Source organism: Phaenicophaeus curvirostris, chromosome Z, assembly GCF_032191515.1.
Source record: "Phaenicophaeus curvirostris isolate KB17595 chromosome Z, BPBGC_Pcur_1.0, whole genome shotgun sequence".
Lineage (NCBI taxonomy): Eukaryota > Metazoa > Chordata > Aves > Cuculiformes > Cuculidae > Phaenicophaeus > Phaenicophaeus curvirostris.
The window spans coordinates 18,489,102-18,511,881 of record NC_091431.1 but is presented as its reverse complement, the minus strand read 5'-3'; the positions used below and the strand labels follow the sequence as shown (position 1 = coordinate 18,511,881).

Genomic DNA, 22,780 nt, shown 5'->3' with positions numbered 1-22,780 from the left:
TGCAGTCTTTCATCTATACATACATCCTTTTACATCCATCTTACATGCTTCTAATCCTAAGAATTCAAGTCAAGCTGAGGCTCTCTGTGTTAGATACAATTTGATAAAATGGCAATAGTTGTTCTTCAAGCTTGGATTCCAACAAACTGCTGGTAAATCACGTTCACAATATTGAAGTTTTAGCTTTATTTCTTTTGAGATATATAATCAAAAAAACACTTGTCTTGAAAACACTGCTTTTTGTATGCAAGTAGAACAAACTCTGCTTGTTGTTCTGGCGGATATCATGCTTTTAGTGGAATTAAATTGCTACCTTGTTATTTAAATTCTCTCTCTCAAAGGCATTTCTTTTAATGGGCTTGAATTTTACTCTGGAACTGATTAATGTAAGCCTGGTTAGTGGACGTGCCAAGGATGTGCCTAGAATATTAGAAGAAGCACAATCAGCGGTTCTGCTTGTCCCTGAGGAAGCTGCCAATTCACAGGTCAGTAGACTGGCTGCAGTGTAACGTTTCTACCATAGAAGGAAGGTACGCTTCATCACAACAGGTAGCTGCTATAGGAATTCAGATGGTGCCTTGACATTTTCATCATTGCAACCAATTTAATGACTGACAAGATTTGGCAGTTATTAATTGTACTGTATATTATCTTAGATCTGTAAATATATTTGCTAACTGTATCCTGGGCTGTATCAGAAGAAGCATGGCCAGCAGAGTGAGGGAGGGGATTCTGCCCCCTCTAGTCTGGTCTCATGAGACCCCACCTGGAGTCCTGTGTCCAGTTCTGGAATCCTCAACATGAGAAGGATATGGTACTATTGGAACGGGACCAGAGTGGGGCTACAAAGGTGATCTGAGGGCTGGAGCACCTCTACTGTGAGGACAGGCTGAGAGAGTTGGGGTTGTTCAGCTTGGAGAAGAGAAGGCTCCAGGGAGACTTTATAGTGGCCCTCCAGTACCTGAAGGGACTACAGGAAAGCTGAGGAGGGACTTGTCCAAGGACAAGGAGTCATAGGACAAAGGGAAATGTCTTCAAACTGGAAGGGAGGAGATTTAAATTAGACATTGGGAAGAAATCCCTCACGATGACGGTGGTCAGGCTCTGGCACGGGTTGCCCAGGGAAAGTCGTGGATGCCCCCTCCCTGGTGGTGTTAAAGGTCAGGTTGGATGGGGCTTTGACTGGGTAATTTATAAGTTTATTTACAAGAAATGTAAGTTCTGAGACTTAAAGGAGAAGAACTAATTCTGTACAATGTTTTTTTTTTTATATAGAGCAGGCCCAAAGTAGGTAATAGCATGCGTGCACTAGTATCTGCAAACAGAGATGGGGGTCATGCTGGTTTTCAGTGCAGTTGATTTTTGGCTGATCACTGAATGGGAAATTTTCTATTTGTCTGCTTCATATGACAGTGGTAAAAGAGAATTTGCCTGTTCTGACGCATGCTACCATTCCCTTTCTGTATGTCAAGCAAAGACAATAAGGTCCTGTTTTTTATCTGTTAAATTTTATTGAAATTATATTGAATGATTTTAATTGCCTTGAAGCACTGTTCTGTCTTTTAATTTGTAATTGAACTTGATTCAAAAGGTCTTTCTGTAAACTTTATTTACTGCCGTATATCCATTTATCATTGCATTTAGAATGTGCAAATTATCCTTTTGGCCCACATGCTGCTCAAAGAAAAAGAAAAGTAGATCAAACTAGAAGGAATAATTTTATGAACAATGTCACATGGCTAAGAATTCAATTACATACAATTAATACTTTATTTTAGAGAAATTTAAGAGTTAAGAGAATTAAAGACAGGCTGGTTCATTGTTCTTTTGAACAACAGACACAGAATGCTATCTAGAATGTTTTCAATACTGAAATGTCAGTCATGCTGAATCCCTTTATCTGAGATGTACTTCTTAGAAATCTCAGATTAGAAAGTTATTGTTGAAGAGTTGTGAAGGAAAAAGTTATGTGTATATACTCAAGCATATGTACATACATACATAGATATGCAAGCATAATTTTTGTAAAATGTCTGTTTTACAAAATACAGTACATCTTCATATATGCTATTGTCCATTTATATTCCATTTTCTGTAACAAAATCTATTATGCTTCTACAGGTTGGCTTTGAATCTGTGATTTTACGACTTACAGACATTGTAGCAGGGACAGGCCAGGCTGTTGTAACCAGAAAAGGAGTTTATGGCTCTGTAACCGTTACCTGGATTTCAGGATATCCACCAGGACTAATTGCTAACTTTGCTCAGCCAGGCAATATTACTCCTCCATTTGGTAAGTACTTGTATGTGGAAACAACTAAGAAAGCTGCATACATGATGATACCACCTTTTATCTTTTTGTACCTCTGCACACTTTCTTTATTGATGAAGAGTCATTACAGTGAAATTTTATATCTGATTTTTTTTTATATCAGATTTTTTATCTGTTAGAGATATATTGATTTTATGAGGTAAAAAAAAATAATTAATGAATACAGGCACAATGCTATGTCCCTGAAGGTCACTTTCAGTAAGAAAGACCTTTATCATGCAGATTTCTTCTTCCTAATTGAAGTGTTTTGTGATTAAAACTCCTATCTCAGCATGTTCCCAGGTAAGAAGAGGGTTTCTGTTCACTGATTTTGACTTGTGCTCTCTCTCACTTTCTCTCTTTTCCTTCAGGTACACTTGTATTTTCCTCTGGTGAGCAAATTAAAGTGATTACATTTTGGGCTACTCCAAGCCTGAATAAGTATGAGTCATTTGCCATCAGTTTAACAGCAGCGCACAGCAACTTGTCTGGTGGAGCTCGCCTGAGGTAAGGATACTACTTATACTTTTAAGTCACACAGATTCTGTAAGAATTAAGACCTCTGTACAGGCATAAAACTTACAGAAATCCCTATAAAATTATAGGTAGGTAACAAGTTGTGGCACCTTCTTTGATAAATTATTGTATGTTGTCTCAGGTAGAAACAAGTGTCAGTACTGCCTGAATAGAGCTGAGCCTTTTCTCCAGTTCCAGTCTGTTTCATATCACTGGGATCCAGGATGCCTGTAATGTGTCTACAGTGATGGAGACGGCAACAAAAATGAAGAACCAAGATCAATAGTTTCACTTTGCTTAAAAATGAAAGCAACTTTAGTCATTAGTGTCCCTAAAAATCCGGATTTGGAAGATCTTAGAAAACAAACATAATTTAAAATAAATAAACTGAAACAAGAAATTCTCCCAAACTACCTAATTTACAAGAAAATGCCTTTTATTCGTTAAACCAAAATTATTACATTTAATGTAGTTTTCCATCTCAGCTAAATTATTTCCTATTTTTAAAACTATTTCCCTTAATTCTTCTTTACCTATTGGTAGCTAAAAGAGATATAAAAAGACTGGACACAGAATTACACTGTGTGTGAATGGCATGGTATTGACGTCACTTTGATTTAAAATTACACTGGAAAATCTGAAAGAAGTAAGGAATGAACTAGATGGCTAAAGTCTGGAGACTAACGATTTCTCCTAGGCTGGTCTGTCCTGTGGACTGGCGTCCTCAGAACACCTCTCTACCCTGTGAATCAAATACCTTGACTGTACAAGAATGACCTTTCCTAGACAAGTTAGGATTACATCCCACAGGAGGTAAAGGTGACAATTACTTTGAAGACTTTTTTGCTCCTTTAGGGGTAGAAAAGGTCTGGTTTGCCAACCAAAATCACTCACTTTAATTGTATTGCCATTTGATAGCCTCTGGCATTGACTAATGAGTCAGTTCTAGAGGTCAGCATGACACCCAAAGTTTAGTGAAGAGTCTTTATTTTCTAAAAAGAAGGGAATATATTTAACATGTACAAAGTAGAGCTTGCATTGATACTGATAATAGGTCTCCAATCTGAAAAAAGTGCTATGAGCAATGTTGCAAGGGGGCAGCTGGTATTTCAAAGCCCCTCTTTGAGTATTAAAATATCTTGCCTTCCTTCTCCAGCTTCCTGGCTCAAACTGTAGATCTGCCAGCACCCACCATTTTCCCTTGGTACAGGTAGTTGGTTCTGCAGTTTAAACTGGTATTACTCAGAGTGGCTGTGTTGTAATATATCACAGAATCACAGAATCATTCGGTTGGAAAAGACCCCCAGGATCATTGAGATCAACCATTCCTATCAACCATTAAACCATGCTCCCCAGCACCTCATCCACCTGTCTTTTAAACACCTCCAGGACAGGTGACTCACCCACCTCCCTGGGCAGCCTGTTCCAGTGCCCAATGACCCTTTCCATGAAAAATCTTTTTCTGATGTCCAGCCTGAACCTCCCCTGGTGCAGCTTGAGGCCATTCCCTCTCGTCCTGTCCCCTGTCACTTGGGAGAAGAGGCCAGCACCCTCCTCTCTACAACCTCCTTTCAGGTAGTTGTAGACAGCAATAAGGTCTCCCCTCAGCCTCCTCCAGGCTAAACAACTCCAGTTCCCTCAGCCATTCCTTATAAGGCCTGTTCTGCAGCCCCTTCACCAGCTTCATTGCTCTTCTCTGGACTCGTTCCAGAGTCTCAACATCCTTCTTGTGGTGAGGGGCCCAGAACTGAACGCAGGATTCGAGGAGCGGTCTCACCAGTGCTGAGTACAGAGGTAGAATAACCTCCCTGGACCTGCTGGTCACGCCGTTTCTGATACAAGCCAAGATGCCATTGGCCTTCTTGGCCACCTGGGCCACTGCTGGCTCGTGTTGAGTCTCTGTCAACCAACACCCCCAGGTCCCTCTCCTCCAGGCAGCTCTCCAGCCAGCCTTCTCCTAGTCTGTAGCTGCACAGGGTTGTTGTGCCCCAAGTGCAGGACCCGGCATGTGGCCTTGTTAAACCTCCTGCCATTGGTCTCAGCCCAGCGGTCCAGCCTGTTCAGATCCTTTTAGAGCCTCCCTACCCTCCAGCAGATCAACACTTCCACTCAGCTTAATGTCATCCATATCTCTGTGTTTTGTCTATAACAGAAAGATATCACACTTCCCTTTACCTCTGTGTTTTCTTGGGAAAACCTTATTTCATTTACCATAGAATCATCGAATGGTTTGGGTTAAGAGGCACCTTAGAGCCCGTCCAGTTCCAGCCCCCTGCCAGGGGCAGGGACACCATCCACTGGATCAAGTTGCTTAAAGCACCATGAGCATCCACAAATTTGTTGGGCAACCTCTGCCAGTGCCTCACCACCCTCACAGGAAAACATTTCTTCCAAATATCTAATCTCTACCTCCCCTCTTTCAGCCTGACCTTCCCTCTGTATCACTTGCTGACTCAGGATGAACTAAGACTGTGGAGGGCTATTCAACCCAATCATTGCAAAAACATTTTTAGGCAAAACTCTTCACAACTTGTTTTGTACAGTCGATATTTCTTTCCTTTACCATGACACATTTTTTTAATCCACTTTCTTACAGTTATCATTGATTGCTCACTGGAAATTAATCTGTTTAGGTGTTTTGCTTTTTGTACTTCATATTTCCTCTCTCAACTTTTATATCTTTTCTGTTTCAGATCAGGATTTACGGTAGCTGAAATTGAGCCAATGGGGATCTTCCAGTTTGCTGTTAACTCCAGATCTGTTTCAGTTGAAGAAGGAGTTCAGACAGTCACACTCCATGTTCAAAGACTGTTTGGTTTTCAAAGTAATCTCACTAAATTGACATATCAGACCATCCCAGGAAGTGCCAAACCACTAGAGGACTTTTTACCCATCTACAATGGAGAGCTTATGTTTTTACATTTCCAGACAAATGCTGTGATAGAAATATCAATAATTGATGACACTGTGTCTGAAATTGAGGAATTTTTTTTTGTAAATTTGACTGCTGTGGAGATTTTGGATGTTCAGCCTATGAATCTTGACTATAGTCCACGTCTGAATCCAGCTTTCAGTGTTGCAACAATTACTATCCTGGAGAATGATATCCTTCATGGAATGTTAAGTTTGGGACCAGAGGTTATTTATGTTGAAGAAGATGCAAAAAATGGTACCCTCAACACAGTGATACTTCATGTCAGAAGGACCAAGGGTTTTACTGGGGATATTGAAGTAACTGTTAAAACCTTTGGAGGAGTGAGTGCACAGAGTGGAGTAGATTCATATCCCTTTGCAAATGTTTATGGAAAATTAAACATCACATGGGCAATGGAAGGAGAAGATTTTGAGGCACAGTCAGTGTCTCTGACTTTGCTGGATGGAGAAAGAGAAAACAAGGTGTCCATAAAAATTTTTGATGATGATGAGCCTGAAGGGCAGGAATTGTTTTATGTTTTCCTCTCAGATCCTGAATATGGGGCACAGATTGTAGATGGAAAGGACGAGTTTGGATTTGCTGCTTTTGCAACAGTAATTATTGCAGGTAATATTTTTTCTTCCAGAAAATTAATAAATGCACCTGGTTTATATAACAATAAATGACTGTGTATTCTTACAGCAATTTTCCTGTAAAGACTGGAATTCTATGGTAGCTCAAAATACTGCTTGTCTCTGTTCTTGTCTTGTTTTATTTCATGAAGGGAAAGGCTAAGCTTGAGTGTTTTTCTTTCATGTGTAGAAGCATTTGCATTTCTTTGCCATTTTTTCACTTTTACATTTTATGGGGTTTGTATAGAGTATAAAGCAGTTTCCATTCTGTTCTTTGATACCATGCAATTCATACCTGCAGTGCAGTCATCTTTTGTTTCTCAGGATGGAGGATAGGCTTGGGTTTATGTAGACGTCGGGGAAGAATCTTTCTTGCAGACACTGCAAACCACTGTGAGAAAGTGATGTCAGACGACCAATTTCCATTATTTTTTAATATGTATCAGACATCAGTTGAACATAAACCAAGTTTAATTGCAATATAGATTAAGTTTTAGAAACAAATTGGAAATTGGAGCAGTTTAGGCTAATCAAGATAATTAGATATAACATTGAACATTTACTGGATTTTTTTTGTATTGAGATAATAGTCTTAAGTAAACAAAGTAGATATTAAGAATCAGGATTAAACTGTGCTATTGGACGAGTGTATGCATCAACCAAAATTATGTATGCAAGTACCAATTGGATAAAACACATGGAATCATAGAATCATTAAGGTTGGGAAACACCTCTAAGTTCATTCAGTCCAGCTGTCACCCAAGCCCACTGTGCCTACTAAGCAATGTCCTGAAGTGCCACATCTACACATTTTTTTAAACACCTCTAGGGAGAGAGACTCCATCGCTTCCCTGGGCAGCCTCTTCCAATGCATCATGTGTTGCTTTCATGTGCAACTTCTCTAGAATTCGCCTTGCCAGTAACCATTAGCCCGTATGTGCAAGTTAGTTGAAGAAGTTTGTGCATAGACACAGGCTGGAATTTGAACTTGTGCTGGTTCCCACAGAACTGTGTTAACACGCTCTAGAGTTACTCCCTGAGTACAATGAGTACATAAAGTAAGATCAGGAAACAACTTGTGTTGAGGAGAAGGGTCAAAGCATCAACCTCCATTTAACTGTATAGATAGAGAGATATGACATGTTAAATATTTGCTCATGCACATAAGCAAACGTGCAGTTTCTGTTAACCTTTACTATATATATTGACATTTAATAAAGACTGTGTCAGAAATAAATTGTCTTATCAGCTGCAGAGTAAAGCCATCAGTACCTGTAAGGAGAATTCCCTCAGAAGCAAGATTTAAAGGGGCATTGTGGAGTCACTGGTTTACCTCATGAAGCCTGGTTTTTTTTTTTTGCACTTCCCTAGTTCCACACACTGAATCAAAGATGCAGGAGAACAACTGATGTAATGATGTGTAGATGACAGGCTGAGAGAGCTATGGTTGTTCAGTCTGTATAAGAGATGGCTGAAGGGAGACCTTAGAGCAGCTTCCAGTACTGAAGCGGGCTACAGGAAAGCTGAAGAGGGCCTTTTTATCAAGGAGCTCAGGGACAGGATGAGGGGGAGCAGTTTTAGCTGAAAGAGGAGGAATTTAAATGAGATCTTAAGAAGAAACATTTTCTAGTGAGGGAGGTGAGACCCTGGCCCAGGTTGCCCAGAGAAGTGGTGGCTGCTCCATCCCTGGAGATGTTCAAGCTGGGTTGGATGGGACTTTGAGCAATTTGATGCAGTGTTCCTGCCATGGCAAGGGGATTGGAACTGTATGGGTGTCAAGGAGGATCTATGATTCTATGATTTGGGAAAATGGATGGGCTCAACAACATCATGAGTGGGATCAATAAGGCAGCTAAAGTTGTGCCCCTGGAAGGCTTTCTTTATCCAATAATGTAGTATGGCAATGCTGCCCATCTAGGGGCACGCTGAGGCCCATTTTTGTTTAGAAAGAATGTCTTAAGGGTTATGGTGAACATAAATTAATACAGCTGAACTGATATGTCCTAAGGGCAGGGTTTTGACACTGTTCTGGACTACAGTACCACCTGTTCTCTTGAAGTCCAGGGACGCAGAATTCAGTCAATTTCTGAATGCTGCTGAAAATACAAGATTGTGTTCACAGAGGGCGCCAGGACTGTCATAAGGAATTTTCTTTCAAAAATACTTATGCTACTGGTTAAAATAAATTTTAGAAATGCCAGCATTTGAACTTCTAGATAAATTTGGATTGTAATTGAGAACAAAAACATTTAAAGGGGTACTTTGCAGTGTACATTTGATACTTTGCTCTTTTTTTTTTTTAGCTATCTACATTAAAATTACTATTTAATTTCAGCTTAACTTTCTCGCTAATTGCTTTCATGGGCTGTTTCCTATGCAGGAAGTGATCTCCAGAATGGCATCTTAGGATTCATTCCAGAAGTGCAAAGTGGTCTTGTGCTTGATGAAGACTCAGAAAAGAGAGAGGTGCTGCTCACTGTCACAAGGCAACCAAACAGGTGCAGGCAACAGCTGATTCCCAGTGCCCTTCCCACACTGTGATGTGCTGCGTTAAATCACAGAAGCTGCCTTCAGTGGAGGAGGTTATCAAAGGGTTTTATAATAGATCTTTGCTTTCCTGCAACTTTAATATATTGGCAAACAGGCTTTTAAGTTGTCAGTGTGATTCGGTTTGTCACTGTTATAAAGCAGAAATGGGAAAAATATATTTTCCATCTTATATTGTAAGGCAGCAAGTGTGAAAGTTTTGCCTTGGATATAGTATTTACACTGCTAAAGGTGCAATTCAAAGTCCTATCTCCTTCTGTAATATAAAATGAGCAGTTAGGCAGGTAACTGAGTATCAGTATATGCTTGTTTTTCCTCGTGCAGATAGTATGTTTTTCCTAATGAACACGTGTATATGTCTCATATTTATGTGTACTTTAAACAAATATGCCCAAGCACTTGAAGTTCCGTAAACTTAAAGGAAAGCCATATTCTGCCTGGCATTTGAGGTCACATTCTGTTTATTACAGAATCACAGAATGCCCTCAGTTGGAAGGGACCCACAAGGATCATAGAGTCCAAATCCTGTCCCTGCGCAGGACAACCCTAACATTCACACCCTGAGTCTGAGGACATTGGCCAAATGCCTCTGTGATACTGTTAGGCTTGGTGCAGGGACTACTTCCCTGGGAGCTGTTCCAGTGCTCCACCACCCTCTTGGGGAAGAACCTTTTCTAATGTCAAACCTAAGCCTCCCCTGGCACATCTTCCTGCCATACTCTTGTGTCCCATCACTGGCCACCAGAAAGAAGAGCTCAGTGTCCACTCCTCCTCCCCTCCTTGTAAGGAAGCTGCAGAGCATGACAAGGTTCCCCCTCCAGCCCCCGACTCCAGGCTGAACAGACCAAGTGATCCCAGCCTCCCCTCATATGGCTTCCCCTCTAAACGCTTTTCTAAGCAGCTTTTACTCCAGTTACAACAGTTCATTACTGTAATGTGGAACTGGCTAATATTCTGCACTAAGTACAGCTATGACATTTTGGGGCAAAGATAAATATAATCTTATTTTATTTAACTAGCTTCTTCAGGAAAAATTATTGCTTACATTATTAAAGAAAGTACTGAGCACATCCCTGTCTTCCCAGCACCAGTGTTTCCTTTTTGACTGATCTCATGTTGTCTGAGACAAAACTTGAGTACATTCTGGATGACTGTAATTGTTTTATTTTCTTCCTGTGTTAGTTTTTGGTAATCTAAACTGGTTTTATAGGAAGGAATCAGAATAAAAGATAAAATTTTTCAACTTAAAGCTGCTTGTTCCCTAGTGATAAGTTTTGAATAGTAGCATAAAAGGTATTTTCACCTCTGTGGTTTATGTTTCCTAAAGCAATAATGCCCTCCTTCAGTATGTGTATGCTCTTTTGATTTGTTTATAGGGCTTTTGAAGATGTGAAGATCTTTTGGCGTGTGACCTTTAATAAAACAGCTGTTGTCCTTCTGAAGGATGGTGTGAACTTGGAGAAAGAGCTTGTATCTGTGATGGGAGCCACCACCTGTGTGGCACGTCACACCACGTGCAATATCTCCATTGAAATAAAACCTGATAATGTAAGTAATGCTCATGCATGTGCAGTGCTATGATGTTGAATTGCATTTTATACAGGTGAAAAATAACCTTTCATATAAAGGGACTCATGTGCAGCTTGAATGCATAATGGTAACTTGACATCTACTGTCTTCTGCAAACACAGAGCCACAGAATCATTTAGTTTGGAAAAGACCTTCAAGATCATCGAGTTCCACCATGAACCTCACACTGCCACGTCTGCCACTGAACCATGTCTCTAAGCACCACATCTAGACATCTTTTAAATCCCTTCAGGGATGGTGACTCCACCATTTCCCTGGGCAGCCTATTTCAGTGCTTCATGGCTTTTTCAGGAAAGGAATATTTCCTGATGTCCAGTCTAAACCTCCCATGGTGCAACCTGAGGACATTTCCTCTCATCCTATCACTTGTTACTTCAGAGAAAAGACCAGCACCCACCTTACTACAAACTCCTTTCAGGGAGCTGCAGAGGGCAATGAGGTGTCACCTCAACCTTCTTTTGCTAGGCTAAACAAGCTGAGGTCCCTCAGCTGCTTTCCATACCCCGCTGTGCTCCAGCCCCTGCCTCAGCTGCGTTCCCCTTCTCTGGATGTGCTCCAGCCCGTCAGTGTCTGTCTTTTATCAGTGTGCCCAAAACTACACACAAGATTCAAGGCCCAGCCTCACCAGTAGCGAGTACTGTGACTGTTAAAAGTTTGGGAAGGAGATGAGTATTTAGTTTAAATAGTAAGTTGCAGATCCTGGATTTTCATAAAACAATAAGAAAAAAAGCATGGAGTTATTTCAGTGAGATGTATATTCATATACTGGACTCTTATCCTTCGCAGAGTAAAGTTTACATCCATCTAAGCACTTCTTAGGGTGGTTTATGGAAATAATATCCTGTGAGTAACAATATCTCATTCAACAAAAAAACTTTTATTGCCATTTGTGCATAGTTTTACATGCTTAAATCTGGCACAATAATCTGTGAAAACCCTACTCAGCCATAAAGACACAGAGGAAAATGAGTGTCTGAAAATCTGCTGCTGTGTACACCAAGCTTTTGAGCACCAGAGTTCAGTTTAGCTGCCATCCTCCCCTACAGCTTTTTGGTGTTTGTCAGTCAGGTCTGCCAAAGCCTAAGTGCCTTGAGCTGGTTCTCTGAAGTGCAGGTGACATTGAATAAACAAAAAGCACAATATTTAGCTATTTTTAATGAAAAGAGAAGGAAAACAGAGTTTTGTGTGAACACCTAGAGGACAGAGCAGGAAGAATTAAAGAAAGGAAGAATTAATGTCTGTCATTCTTTTGGAGTGGAGAGTTTTAAACTTTCCACGATATTACACCAGCAGCCAGGCTAGTAGCAAAGCTGAGGTCTGGGGGATGGAAAGGATAAGATAAGAAGGTTTCCATGGTTTTTCTGATTACATTCTAGAAAACAATGCAAAATGTGGGATGTGGGCAACTGTGATTTCCCACTAGGGAATAAAGTTCATTCCTTTAGTTCTGTAAGAGGGCTCTTTTTCTTCTTCGTCTTCAGATGTTATTTTTACATTACAGATACAATGAATGAGATATATAAGTGAGTGGGGCAGTGGCTACCTCACTGAGTACACTGGGATGTTGAAACTGTTTAGCCCACAGGGTTGATATAATTAATGACAGCAGTGCAGCAGCTGCAGAGACACATGGTTGTACCACATCAGGCACAGACAGGTTCCAATGGAAGAGTTAACTTTCCTATGGCATTCCTGAAAATTTGTGCCCATCATCAATTCATCATAATCACTCCGCCTAAATAATTACTGAACAACAACTCAATTAAAAATACATGCTGTTTAACCCCACAAATCCTTCCTAATTCTTTGAATTTTTCCATGAGATAGCTTATAAATTAGGAATAAATACATTACAAAATGATATAGATAATAAAGATATTCAATAAATACTTTACATTTTTATAGCAAATGTCATATTCTAGCTTTTGAGTGACTTTACTTAGTCAGCTGTACTTACTTCCTTAGCCAAAGAGATGAATCCTGCTTTCCTGTAATTGAAGTAGGGTTTCCAAGAATCCAGAGCTGAAACAAAAAAATGTGTTTACTAATAAAAAAATTGATTTTGGTGATCATTGCTTTTTTACCATATTGTCTTAAAAAGAGCTCATTTTTGCAAGTTTACTGCTTCATGACTGCATCTACTAGGTGAAAATAATATATTTCCAATGATTTCTGGAATCTTAGAAGTCTACTTCTAAACATATTATGTTCATATTGTAGATGCAAAATCAAACACAAGGCAGCATGTCATATTTAATAATTTAATATTGTAATGTTTTGATTTAATATTACTACCTTATTTTGAACAAACAAACTTTAAGAATGTAGAATTGATGAGACTAATTCTTTGTCATAGGAACAGTAAAATTCAATAGCCTGTATTTCCAGACTTATAGAAGATTCCTCTGCATCTTAAACCTCACAAAACAAGTAATATCCCTAAGCTTTGGGATTTCTGATAAATTCAGTTAAGTGTTCAAGCTTATTGAGATTTACTTGCAAAGACTTGTGTAAACTCGTTAGTGCTTAAGCACTAGGGCTGTATGTAAAATGTTTTTCAAAATTTTACCTGAGTTCAACATTTGAATTCTGTCAAGTTAATTAACTGCAGTTTCAGAACTATACACTTAAGACTTCTATGCAGTTTTTCCAATAGGTGTCTACATGCCTTTTTGTAAGACAAAGAGAAAAAGAAAAAGCAAATCCCTCACAAGATATATATGTATGTAAATATAAAATCTGGCAGATAGAGCTGTTGGAGAGTTTACTGTCATGTATTATGAAAAAATTATAACCACAATACCTGTGATATTTAGCCACTTTATTACAATAAGTTCCATGTGAAAATCTGAGCCTTTTGTTATTGTACATGGCAGAGTGGTGCCTGTTGGAATATTATCTTCAGGATATACTTCATTGTATTTATTGCACATCCTAGGAAGCATGCTTGGGGTGAGTGTAAGTACGAGTAAGCCGTCACATGTACAAAATAATATATACATTTTTAAAAGCTGAAGCTAATTAGTAGGTCTGATAATGATACAAAATTCATCCCTCGTTTACAGGTACCTGAATTTGAAACACAATTTTTTGTGGAGCTATATGCTGTTAGCACAGGAGCTGCATTGAACAGCAGTGCCAGATTTGCTGTTGTAACAGTCCTTGAAAGTGATTCTCCTCATGGCTTAGTATATTTTGCTGTGGGATCTCGTTTTGCTGTGGCTCATAGGAAGACAACATTAATCAGTTTGCAAGTGCTTAGAGATTCTAGTACATCAGTAACCACAATGGTTAGCTACAGCATGCAGGTAAGATTACTTCTTCTTCCTCCTCTTCCTTTTCTTCTTCCTTTTCTTCTTCCTTTTCTTCTTCCTTTTCTTCTTCTTCTTCTTCTTCTCCTCGTCCTCGTCCTCGTCCTCGTCCTCGTCCTCCTCCTCCTCCTCCTTCTCCTCCTGCTTCTTCTTCTTCTTCTTCTTCTTCTTCTTCTTCTTCTTCTTCTTCTTCTTCTTCTTCTTCTTCTTCTTCTTCTTCTTCTTCTTCTTCTTCTTCTTCTTCTTCTTCTTCTTCTTCTTCTTCTTCTTCTCAGACTCCAGTTTTTGAGGTTTCTTCCTCTGAAATCAAGATTTTATCATGATGGTTATGGCTATGAGATTCAGATACCAACAAACTTGCATTGTTAAGTCACAAATTTATTAAGACACTTAGGAAAAAAGCAAGAGAACTTTCATTAGATTTTATTCCGTCTTCTTGAAATACTAAATCTGAAAATTGTTCTGACTGCAAATCTTGAGCTGAAGTCAATTTTATCATCCCTGTTAATTTCTGTTATGTTTACAGCTGTAACACCAGGCTCTTCTGAGTATTGACCATTTTACCTCTAAATGAATACCTTGTCATTATTGATGGGTGATTCTCCTTTAGCAGAAGTAACACAGGAGCTAAAACATGATTACTTCCAGTTTCTTATAGTTGTGACTCGAACATCAGGGCTGCAAGAGGGGTTCCTTCTGAGTTTGCCATCACATTAGAATCGTATTAAAAATCATAGAATGGTTTAGGTTGGAAAAGACTTTTAAGATCATCAAGTCCAACCATCAATCTAGCCCTGCTAAGTCTGCCACCAGACCATGTCTAGTATGACATCTCTTTGTCTTTAAAAGACCTCCAGGGATGGTGACTCAACCATGTCCCTGGCAGCCTCTTCCAATGCCTGACAACCCTTCCAGTAAAGAAATTCCTCATAACATCCCACCTAAATCTCCCCTGGTGCATCTTGAGGCCATTTAATAGAATCGTAGAACCATTCCTATCAAACACTAGACCGTGCCCCTCAGCACCTCATCCACCCGTCTTTTAAACACCTCCAGGGAAGGTGACTCGATCACCTGCCTGGGCAGACTGTTCCAGTACCCAATGACCCTTTCCATGAAAAATTTTTTCCTAATGTCCAGCCTGAACCTCCCCTGGCAGAGCTTGAGGCCATTCCTTCTCATCCTGTCCCCTGTCACTTGGGAGAAGAGGCCAGCACCCTTCTCTCTACAACCTCCTTTCAGGTAGTTGTAGAGAGGAGTATGGTCTCCCCTGGTTGTGTTGCTGTCTGCCAGGTAGAAGACACCAATCCCCACCTCACTACAACCTCCTTTTAGGTAGTTGTAGATAGTTCCTCAGACAGTCTCCCCCAACAGTATTAGGATGCTATGTAATCTCATCTGCTTTAAATATATAGGATTTTATACCTAAAATCATTATTTTTCTGAGGTTTATAACAAAGTATTGTGCACCCAGTGTACTTCTATCACTCTTTATAATAAAGGCTTTGCACTCTATAGTTACATTGCATGCATATCTATTTTAAATGCATAGGATCACATGCTGTTTCTATGCATTTATTGTACAGTAGCTGACCAGTGTTTCAATTAGATTGTGTGGTAAACAGTCACATTCTTTCCAGCCCAGAGTTCATGATAATTTAGCTGTTAAATGGGGAAAAAATTGCTACTGTCTAGGGTATATTTAGGTTCAAATACAGGGGGTAATTCCCTACCTGCTTGTAATTTTTGTAGAGCAACCCCTCTTTGGACAATTTTAGGTTTTGAGGATGCATGGCCAAGTACCAAAGTATTGGTACTACTGGTACCAGTAAAATAAGAGATCACAGCAGACAGAAAGGGTGAAGCGCTAACTGGAAACAGATGTTTATCTCATTCCTAAAAAGCACTTTTATTACCAGTTATTTCCCTGTTTTGTAATTCTCAGTTGGAAGGGATAAACAAAAAGAAGCTTCTCATTGGAGATCACATGTGATCCCGTTCTAGAGCAATTTTGAACAGATACACACTGCATTGGTTTACCATATTCGTCTGTGAACTCCTCAAAAAATATCTGATTTATTCCATGAGTAAACTCTACTCATTAAAACTAAATCTTTTCAGAATTAATCTAATATTTCACAAGTAGAAATCATTGTTTTTTATAGTAGGAGACCTTTACAGAAGAGTCAACTGTAGCTGTTAAATAAATAAATACTATTAAAAATGATATATATGAAAAATAGCCCAGAATGTTAGTTTCCACTTAAGGAAAGTTTATTATATTACCAGATATAATATCAAGGTTATGGCAACTGACAAAAAGAACAAGAATACGAAGAATGAAACAGTATCTGCAAACCTCATGGAAGGTAAAAATAGTGCTACTTCACAGGGAAATGAGGCCATATAACATTCCTAGATAAGGTCATCTCTCTGCCTTGCATGTGTATTCTGTAGTGTTTGCCTTTGGATGTAAATCGATTAATCTTGTTTTAAGTTTTTAAACTGGGACAGAAAATATCATAGATTGGTATTAGCCTGAGCACAGATTTCCCAGATGTTTTCACTGCTTTTGTTTAGTTTTTATGTGTCTCCAATGCCTGTCTGTACCCTGAACCGAGGTACATAATGCTGCAGACATAAACTTACATCAGTTCCTCTGGAATTCACCTTATGGATGTGCAGACATTTCAGTAATATCATTTCACCCAAAAAGGCTTTGTGATTTTTATTCTGGAACAGAAAGACCAAGATGCTGTTTACTACTGATAATTTACGTAAATACTGTAGATTATTGCCACTTACTGCACGTGACAGACTGCTATTTCAGGGAGATATTTCATTTAATATAATTCTTATATTGTTCTTAAATGAATTTTGAAAAGGCTTTCTTTTTTACACTTTTAAATTCTATTTAAAATATGGTATCCTACAGCAGCTGGCTTTGAACTGTTGTATCTATCATACTATTACCTAAAAATCTTTTGGTTTGTTTCAAGGAGCTACAAAAACCTGAACCAATTGGTCGGACCATCATCTCTCCAGCTGTGGCAGGACAAGATTTTGCCAGATCTGAAGGTTTATTGACTTTTGAACCTGGACAGAGAAATACGTTTCTGGATGTAACTCTGACTCCAAAGACAGGATCTTTAAACCCATTTCCTAAAGGCTTCCAGGTCGTGCTTTCTAATCCCACAGGCAGTGCGAGAGTAGATGACATGTATGGAATTGCTAACGTAACCATTGTCTCGGATTTGGACTCCTTGCCAGTTTGGGGCATGATTGATCAACTGCATCAGCCTCTCGATGACACCATTTTACACAGAGTCCTCCAGAACCTGAATGTTAAAGTGGCTACAGAAACTACAGAAGAGCAGCTTACTGCTGTGATGCATATACTAGATAAGGTGAACCTTTCCTGCTCTTTCTTGAGTGACCAATGACTTTAATAAGAGTGTAATAACACGTAGGGCTGTGATAAGATCAAGGTTAGTATCCTCAGCAGTGACCCAGGGGCTCAGGCTGGAAAGGTAAAAATAGAAATTTTGAAGTCCAACAGCAAAGAAAGACATTTGTCTGCCACTAATTAGCATGGTGGCAGAAAATAAAATATAAAATCATTTGAAAAGAGCAACCAGTATTGATTTTGCATGTGTACATATAGCTCAAGATGTTCTGTGGTAAAAATTTTTCACTTTCATAGAGTTATTATGGTTTCTTGATTCTCAGATTACATCTTTGTTGATTTTAGGTAATCTTTCAGGTTACATCTTTGTTGATTTTAGCTCTGGCTCAAGGCAGTGAGGCCCAAAGTTTGCTCATATCTGGTCAGCTGACTACAGTCAACACACGAGCAAACCCTACCAGGGCCAGCTGGAGTCTGTTGTGCTCCTAACCAGGCATGCAGCATGTCTTTTTTCCTGCAGTAGTGTTGGGAGTCGGGATGGCAGTGTAGCCAAACACCTCAGTGCCATGCTAAGTTCTGTGAAAACTCTGGAATGAGGTTTATGGCTATCTGGCCATACTGGATTTGTGGAATAATGCATAGGAGCTGGGAAAACATTAGCATACCTAGACACAAAGCAGTAAAAGGATATTCATGAACCACAGTTCAGTTCTCACTGTTACCTTTTTAACACAGAAAACAGAGAAAATAGTGTAAATATATTCTCAGGAATCAACAAACTTTGACTTGTGACAGAATGAAAAATTCCATGCAGTTTCTTTAATAATCAAATCACTGCCCAGAAGGCCAACCATATTCTGGGCTGCATAAGAAGTGCAGGCAGCAGAGTGAGGGGGGGGATTCTGCCCCTCTATTCTGCGCACATGAGACCCCACCTGAAGTCCTGTGTCCAGATCTGGAATACCCAACAGAAGAAGGAGATGGAACTGTTGGAATAGGTCCAGAGGAGGCCACAAAGATCATCTGGGGGCTGAAGTACCTCTGCTATGAGGACAGGCTCAGAGAGTTGGGATTGTTCAGCCTGGAGAGGAGGAGGCTTCAGGGAGACCTTATAGTGGCCATCCAGTTCCTGCAGCTGGGGAGGGACATTTTCCAAGGACCTGGAGTGATAGGACAAGGTGGAATGTCTTTAAATTGGAAGGAGGAGGATTTAGATTAGACATTAGGAAGAAATTCTTCATGATGAGGGTGGTAAGGCCCTGGCCCAGGTTGCTCAGGTATTTTGTGGCTGCCCCATCCCTGGAGGTGTTCAAGGCCAGGTTGGATGGGGCCTTGAGCAACCTGATCCAGTGGATGGTGTCCCTGCCCTTGGCATGGGGATGGAACAGGATGATCTTTAGGGTCCCTTCCAACCCAAACCATTCTATGATTCTATGGTTAGTAATTGTATCTTTATGTAGTTTTGACATAAACTGCACTTCACACCTTGGCAGCAGTGATGGGAAAGTGAAAAAATATCCTGAACTTTCAGAATGAACCTTTACATAAAATGTTGATTTAATGAGGAAAAGTTACAAGCAGACTTCTGTGAATAACATGTTTGATTTCTCCTCCTTTCATCAGGTTACAGATGTAGGTGAAAAACAGTTACTCACTGTAAAAATTAGAAGTCTTCTCTATGAGATACTCTGTGCTCTGGCTAGCCCAAAACGCGAGGACACACAAGGATATAGCTTGCTTGCTGAGGTGACTGAGAAGTTTGCTTTTTCCCTGTTGACTGGGATAATGTGTGGATCACCAGGAGAAAGGTGAGTAAACTTGAATCCATATGTTATGTACACATAATATGCTATGAGGTAGATGTGGGAGCAGGAGACAGGAGATCTGGGATGTATTAATTCACTTCTAACTCAATTGTTGCCTGGAAAAGTATTCATTCATCTTATTAAGAAAATAATATGTAATTGTATGGTGGAGAGCTGTGTTCTAAGGCTTAGATGAGAGTCAGTAACCCAAAATTTCTACTAGCATTTTGTAATGTCTGTGTGCTTGGTTTTGATTACTTGAACATTATTTATGATTATTTAAAACCGCCTTATACTTCTTATAGTAACAAAAACTTGTAGTTTTTCAGCCTGTGTACAAGATGGGCATAGAAGGACTAGGGGTGCATCCAGAGAAAGGCAATAAATCTGGTGAATGGTCTGGAGCACAAATATTAGGGGGAGTGGCTGAGGGAGCTGAGGTTGTTTAGTCTGGAGAAGAGCAGGCTGAGGGGACATCTCATCACTCTCTGCAGCTCCCTGATAGAAGGTTATGGTGAGGTGGGTGCTGGTTTCTTCTCCCAAGTGACAAGCAGTAGGAAGAGAGGAAATGACCTTAAGTTGTGCCAGGGGAGGATTAGACCGGATATTAGGAAAAAAATTCTTTATGGAAAGGGTAGTCAAGCATTGGAAGAGGCTGCCCTGGGCAGTGGCAGAGTCTTCATCCCTGGAGGTGTTCAATAAGTATGTAGACATGGCACTTGTCTACATGCTTAGTAGTAGATTTAGTAGTGGACAGGTATGGCTGTAGTTGATGATCTCAAAGGTCTTTACCAACCTTATGGTTCTATGAATTCAGTTCCTCTTTTTTCAGAGAAACTGAAACTTTCTGTCAATGATATGTCATATAGCCAAAATATGATGGAGAAAGAAAGAGTTAATTACAAATACACTTTGGAGTTATTCTGTGAAGAATAGTGAAGCTCAGTTCCACTTACCAGTGTTATTGCTCTTCCGTTTCAACAGAGGTAAAAATATCCTGGACAGCTGCCCGTACATTGCAATAATGGCTCACAACTGGTTTCCTCAGCAAATCAATGGGCACAGATTTGATGGGAAAGATGGGGATTCTATTCAAGTACCTGAACATTTACTAGAGGTCTCTGTTGCATTATCGCCTCCTCGAGAAGAGTACTGTGAATCTGTACAGTTCACAGAATACAGCAGTCAGCAGTGGTTCCTTACTGGGGACAAAGAACTTGCTCTGAAAAACAAGGTTTGAAGACAATGCAATTTCTTTTTTCCAATAAATTAGTTTAGGTATTGCTTGAAACATTTTAAATGTGTTTAAAATAATGTGAATGTATTTGTGTGTTCTATTAAAATGAGGACCGACTGTTGAACTTTAGGGTTAAATTTGTATTTATTTTTTACATGTTTTATCAGGTGTTTTCTATGAGTCTGAAGGGTCGGAGTTCACTCCCTTTGAAAGATAACAATGAAGTAATTTATCGGATTTATGCTACAGGAAGTCGGATTGTTCCACAGAAGTCTCAGTGTCTCCTGTGGAATCAAGCTGCTGAAAGGTTGCTTTATTATTCTGTTTAGCTTTCCAGTTTCTACCATCAACCCGTGTATTTGCCTAAGATGTGATAACACAGATTAGATCATTTGCAAGTATAAAATGAATCCATTTCCTATCTGTCTCTTTTCCTTTATTTTTCTGGCCTTTGTACCAGCATAGAAAACTTCCAGTTAATAAAATGAGTAGCTATTCGAGGTCAGACATTTCTCATACTTCTACTCCTGATTTTTTTCACTACAGTACCATTTAGATTATGTAGTGATGTATTAGGCAAAACTGACAGGACATAAATGCCAGAATAGCATCACTTCATTGATGTTAATGAAGTACTCTTTACAATTGTTATTAGACAACACTTTAAGTCCATTCTTACAAAAGAAGGAATTAAACCTGCATCTCTGGTTTTCCTTCAAGTCACTGGCTTAGAATATTCCTAATTTCCTAATTCCTATTCCTAACCCACTCTTTTCTTGGGGTCTGTGAAAGACACTGTTAAGTGAACCAGAAAAACCTGTTAAGGGGTAGACTAGGGATATCATCTAGACTAGTATCTTTCCTGGCTAAAAGTAAATGTACAGTGAAGAGTAATATCTGTTAAATTCTGTAGTGGAAACAAAATGTGCATTATTGCTTATTTACATTTTTTTTTAATCACAAAATTAAAAAAAAAAAAAAGCTATAACCAGTATTTGATTTTCATGTAAATGTGCCATTCTGAGAACTGCACTGGAAAGATTACACAATGCACTTAGGCAGTAGTTTAGAAATCCCAGTATTAGCCTGCTTACAATTTAAATTACATAATTCCATTTCCAACTTTGCGAATATTCTGTTTTGCAGCTGGCTGTCTGATAGTGGGTTCTGCAAGGTGGTTGATGACACATCAGACTATGTGGAATGCTCTTGTTCTCATATGTCCATTTATGCAGTTTATGCCCAAACTGATAACTTGTCTTCCTACAATGAGGCTTTTTTCTCTTCTGGATTCATCTGCATTTCAGGTCAGTAGATTTAAGACACTTTTCTCACTTACAACAACTGGTAGACAATAAGACTGTTTGATTTTTTGTGATTTCAATAACTGGTGACAATCTTTTTATTTGGTAGGTTATTGAAAGAGGGTTAACTAACTTCATGGTATTAAAGTTCCCATCTGGTTACATATTTGCACAATGGCAAATTTTGCAACTGAAAAAAAGTCCAGCAAAGAAATATGTTTTCTTATGATGTTTTATTGAACCATACAAAAGAGAAATACATCATTCAATTGGGGGAAGAAACTTAAAACTCCTAGATTCACCTGTGTCCACAGCAGCAGTACAGTTGTCATCTTTGACATATCTTTCGAACACTTTTCTACCCAACTTGAAAGCTCTTTGATGATGCAGTTTACATGCAGATGTGATGAGCTGAGGGAAATAGATTCTGCATCAAATGTATTGAGATCTGTTACTCTGCTGCCTAACTGCTACCTCACATCTTGGGAGAGGACCAAGAGTTTTATCTATGAGGATTACAGTTCACTTCATGGCTATGATAATGTTTGCAGAAGTCCCAACATGTCGGATGGCAAGAAGGAGATCTAAGTCTTAAACTCCACTTGGCTTCTGAGAGAGATCTAAGTTACACCTTTCACATTGCAGTCAGTTCACTATTACATTGCTGGTGATCCCCGACAAAAGTAAATTTTGCTCCTGTCGTTGATAAGCACCATGCAAGTAGGAACCTGGGAGTGTCGGGGTCACTAAGAAAGCAGGTTAAAGGGGTTCTTGGTCTAACCTTGAGGCATGCCAATGGGATTCTGGATCTGCTTATTGTGAGGGTTATGACTTCTAAACTTCATGATCACTGGATAAGTAAGAAAGACAGTGCAAGGAGCTAAATCCCCTATTTGTCCTCTCCCAGCAAACTGCCCTAACAGACAAAAGCTAGGCTCCATAATTATTTTAAAAGCTTAAATATAAAAAGATGACAAATAAAGACAAACTTTATGGTTTTCACCAGCTTCATACTAATTGATTGTTTTACTTACCAATAATGAAAGAATTTTGTAGCAGATAAGCAGACTTTAAAACACAGTTAAGCTTCTAAGTTAGATTGCTTAAGTGAAAGCAGGGAGGAAGAAAAGGCAAACTCTAATAAGCAAACGTAATTACAAGTTGACAGAAAAAAAATAAATTGATGAGACAAATATGCCATAGAATG

General features: G+C 39.3%; 1 protein-coding gene across 1 annotated transcript in view; it reads left to right on the top strand.

Moving 5' to 3' along the window:
* The window catches only part of ADGRV1 (adhesion G protein-coupled receptor V1), a gene marked incomplete at its 5' end in the record, with an annotated part of 290,584 nt that overhangs the window by 103,206 nt on the left and 164,598 nt on the right, over positions 1–22,780 (top strand). The window contains 12 exons of the mRNA XM_069880588.1: positions 342–485; positions 2,122–2,293; positions 2,683–2,818; positions 5,521–6,368; positions 8,754–8,871; positions 10,297–10,468; positions 13,576–13,818; positions 16,821–17,228; positions 18,851–19,035; positions 20,017–20,266; positions 20,437–20,576; positions 21,416–21,576. Coding sequence (XP_069736689.1) covers positions 342–485; positions 2,122–2,293; positions 2,683–2,818; positions 5,521–6,368; positions 8,754–8,871; positions 10,297–10,468; positions 13,576–13,818; positions 16,821–17,228; positions 18,851–19,035; positions 20,017–20,266; positions 20,437–20,576; positions 21,416–21,576 — 2,977 coding nt within the window. The remainder of the gene's footprint in view (positions 1–341; positions 486–2,121; positions 2,294–2,682; positions 2,819–5,520; positions 6,369–8,753; positions 8,872–10,296; positions 10,469–13,575; positions 13,819–16,820; positions 17,229–18,850; positions 19,036–20,016; positions 20,267–20,436; positions 20,577–21,415; positions 21,577–22,780) is intronic.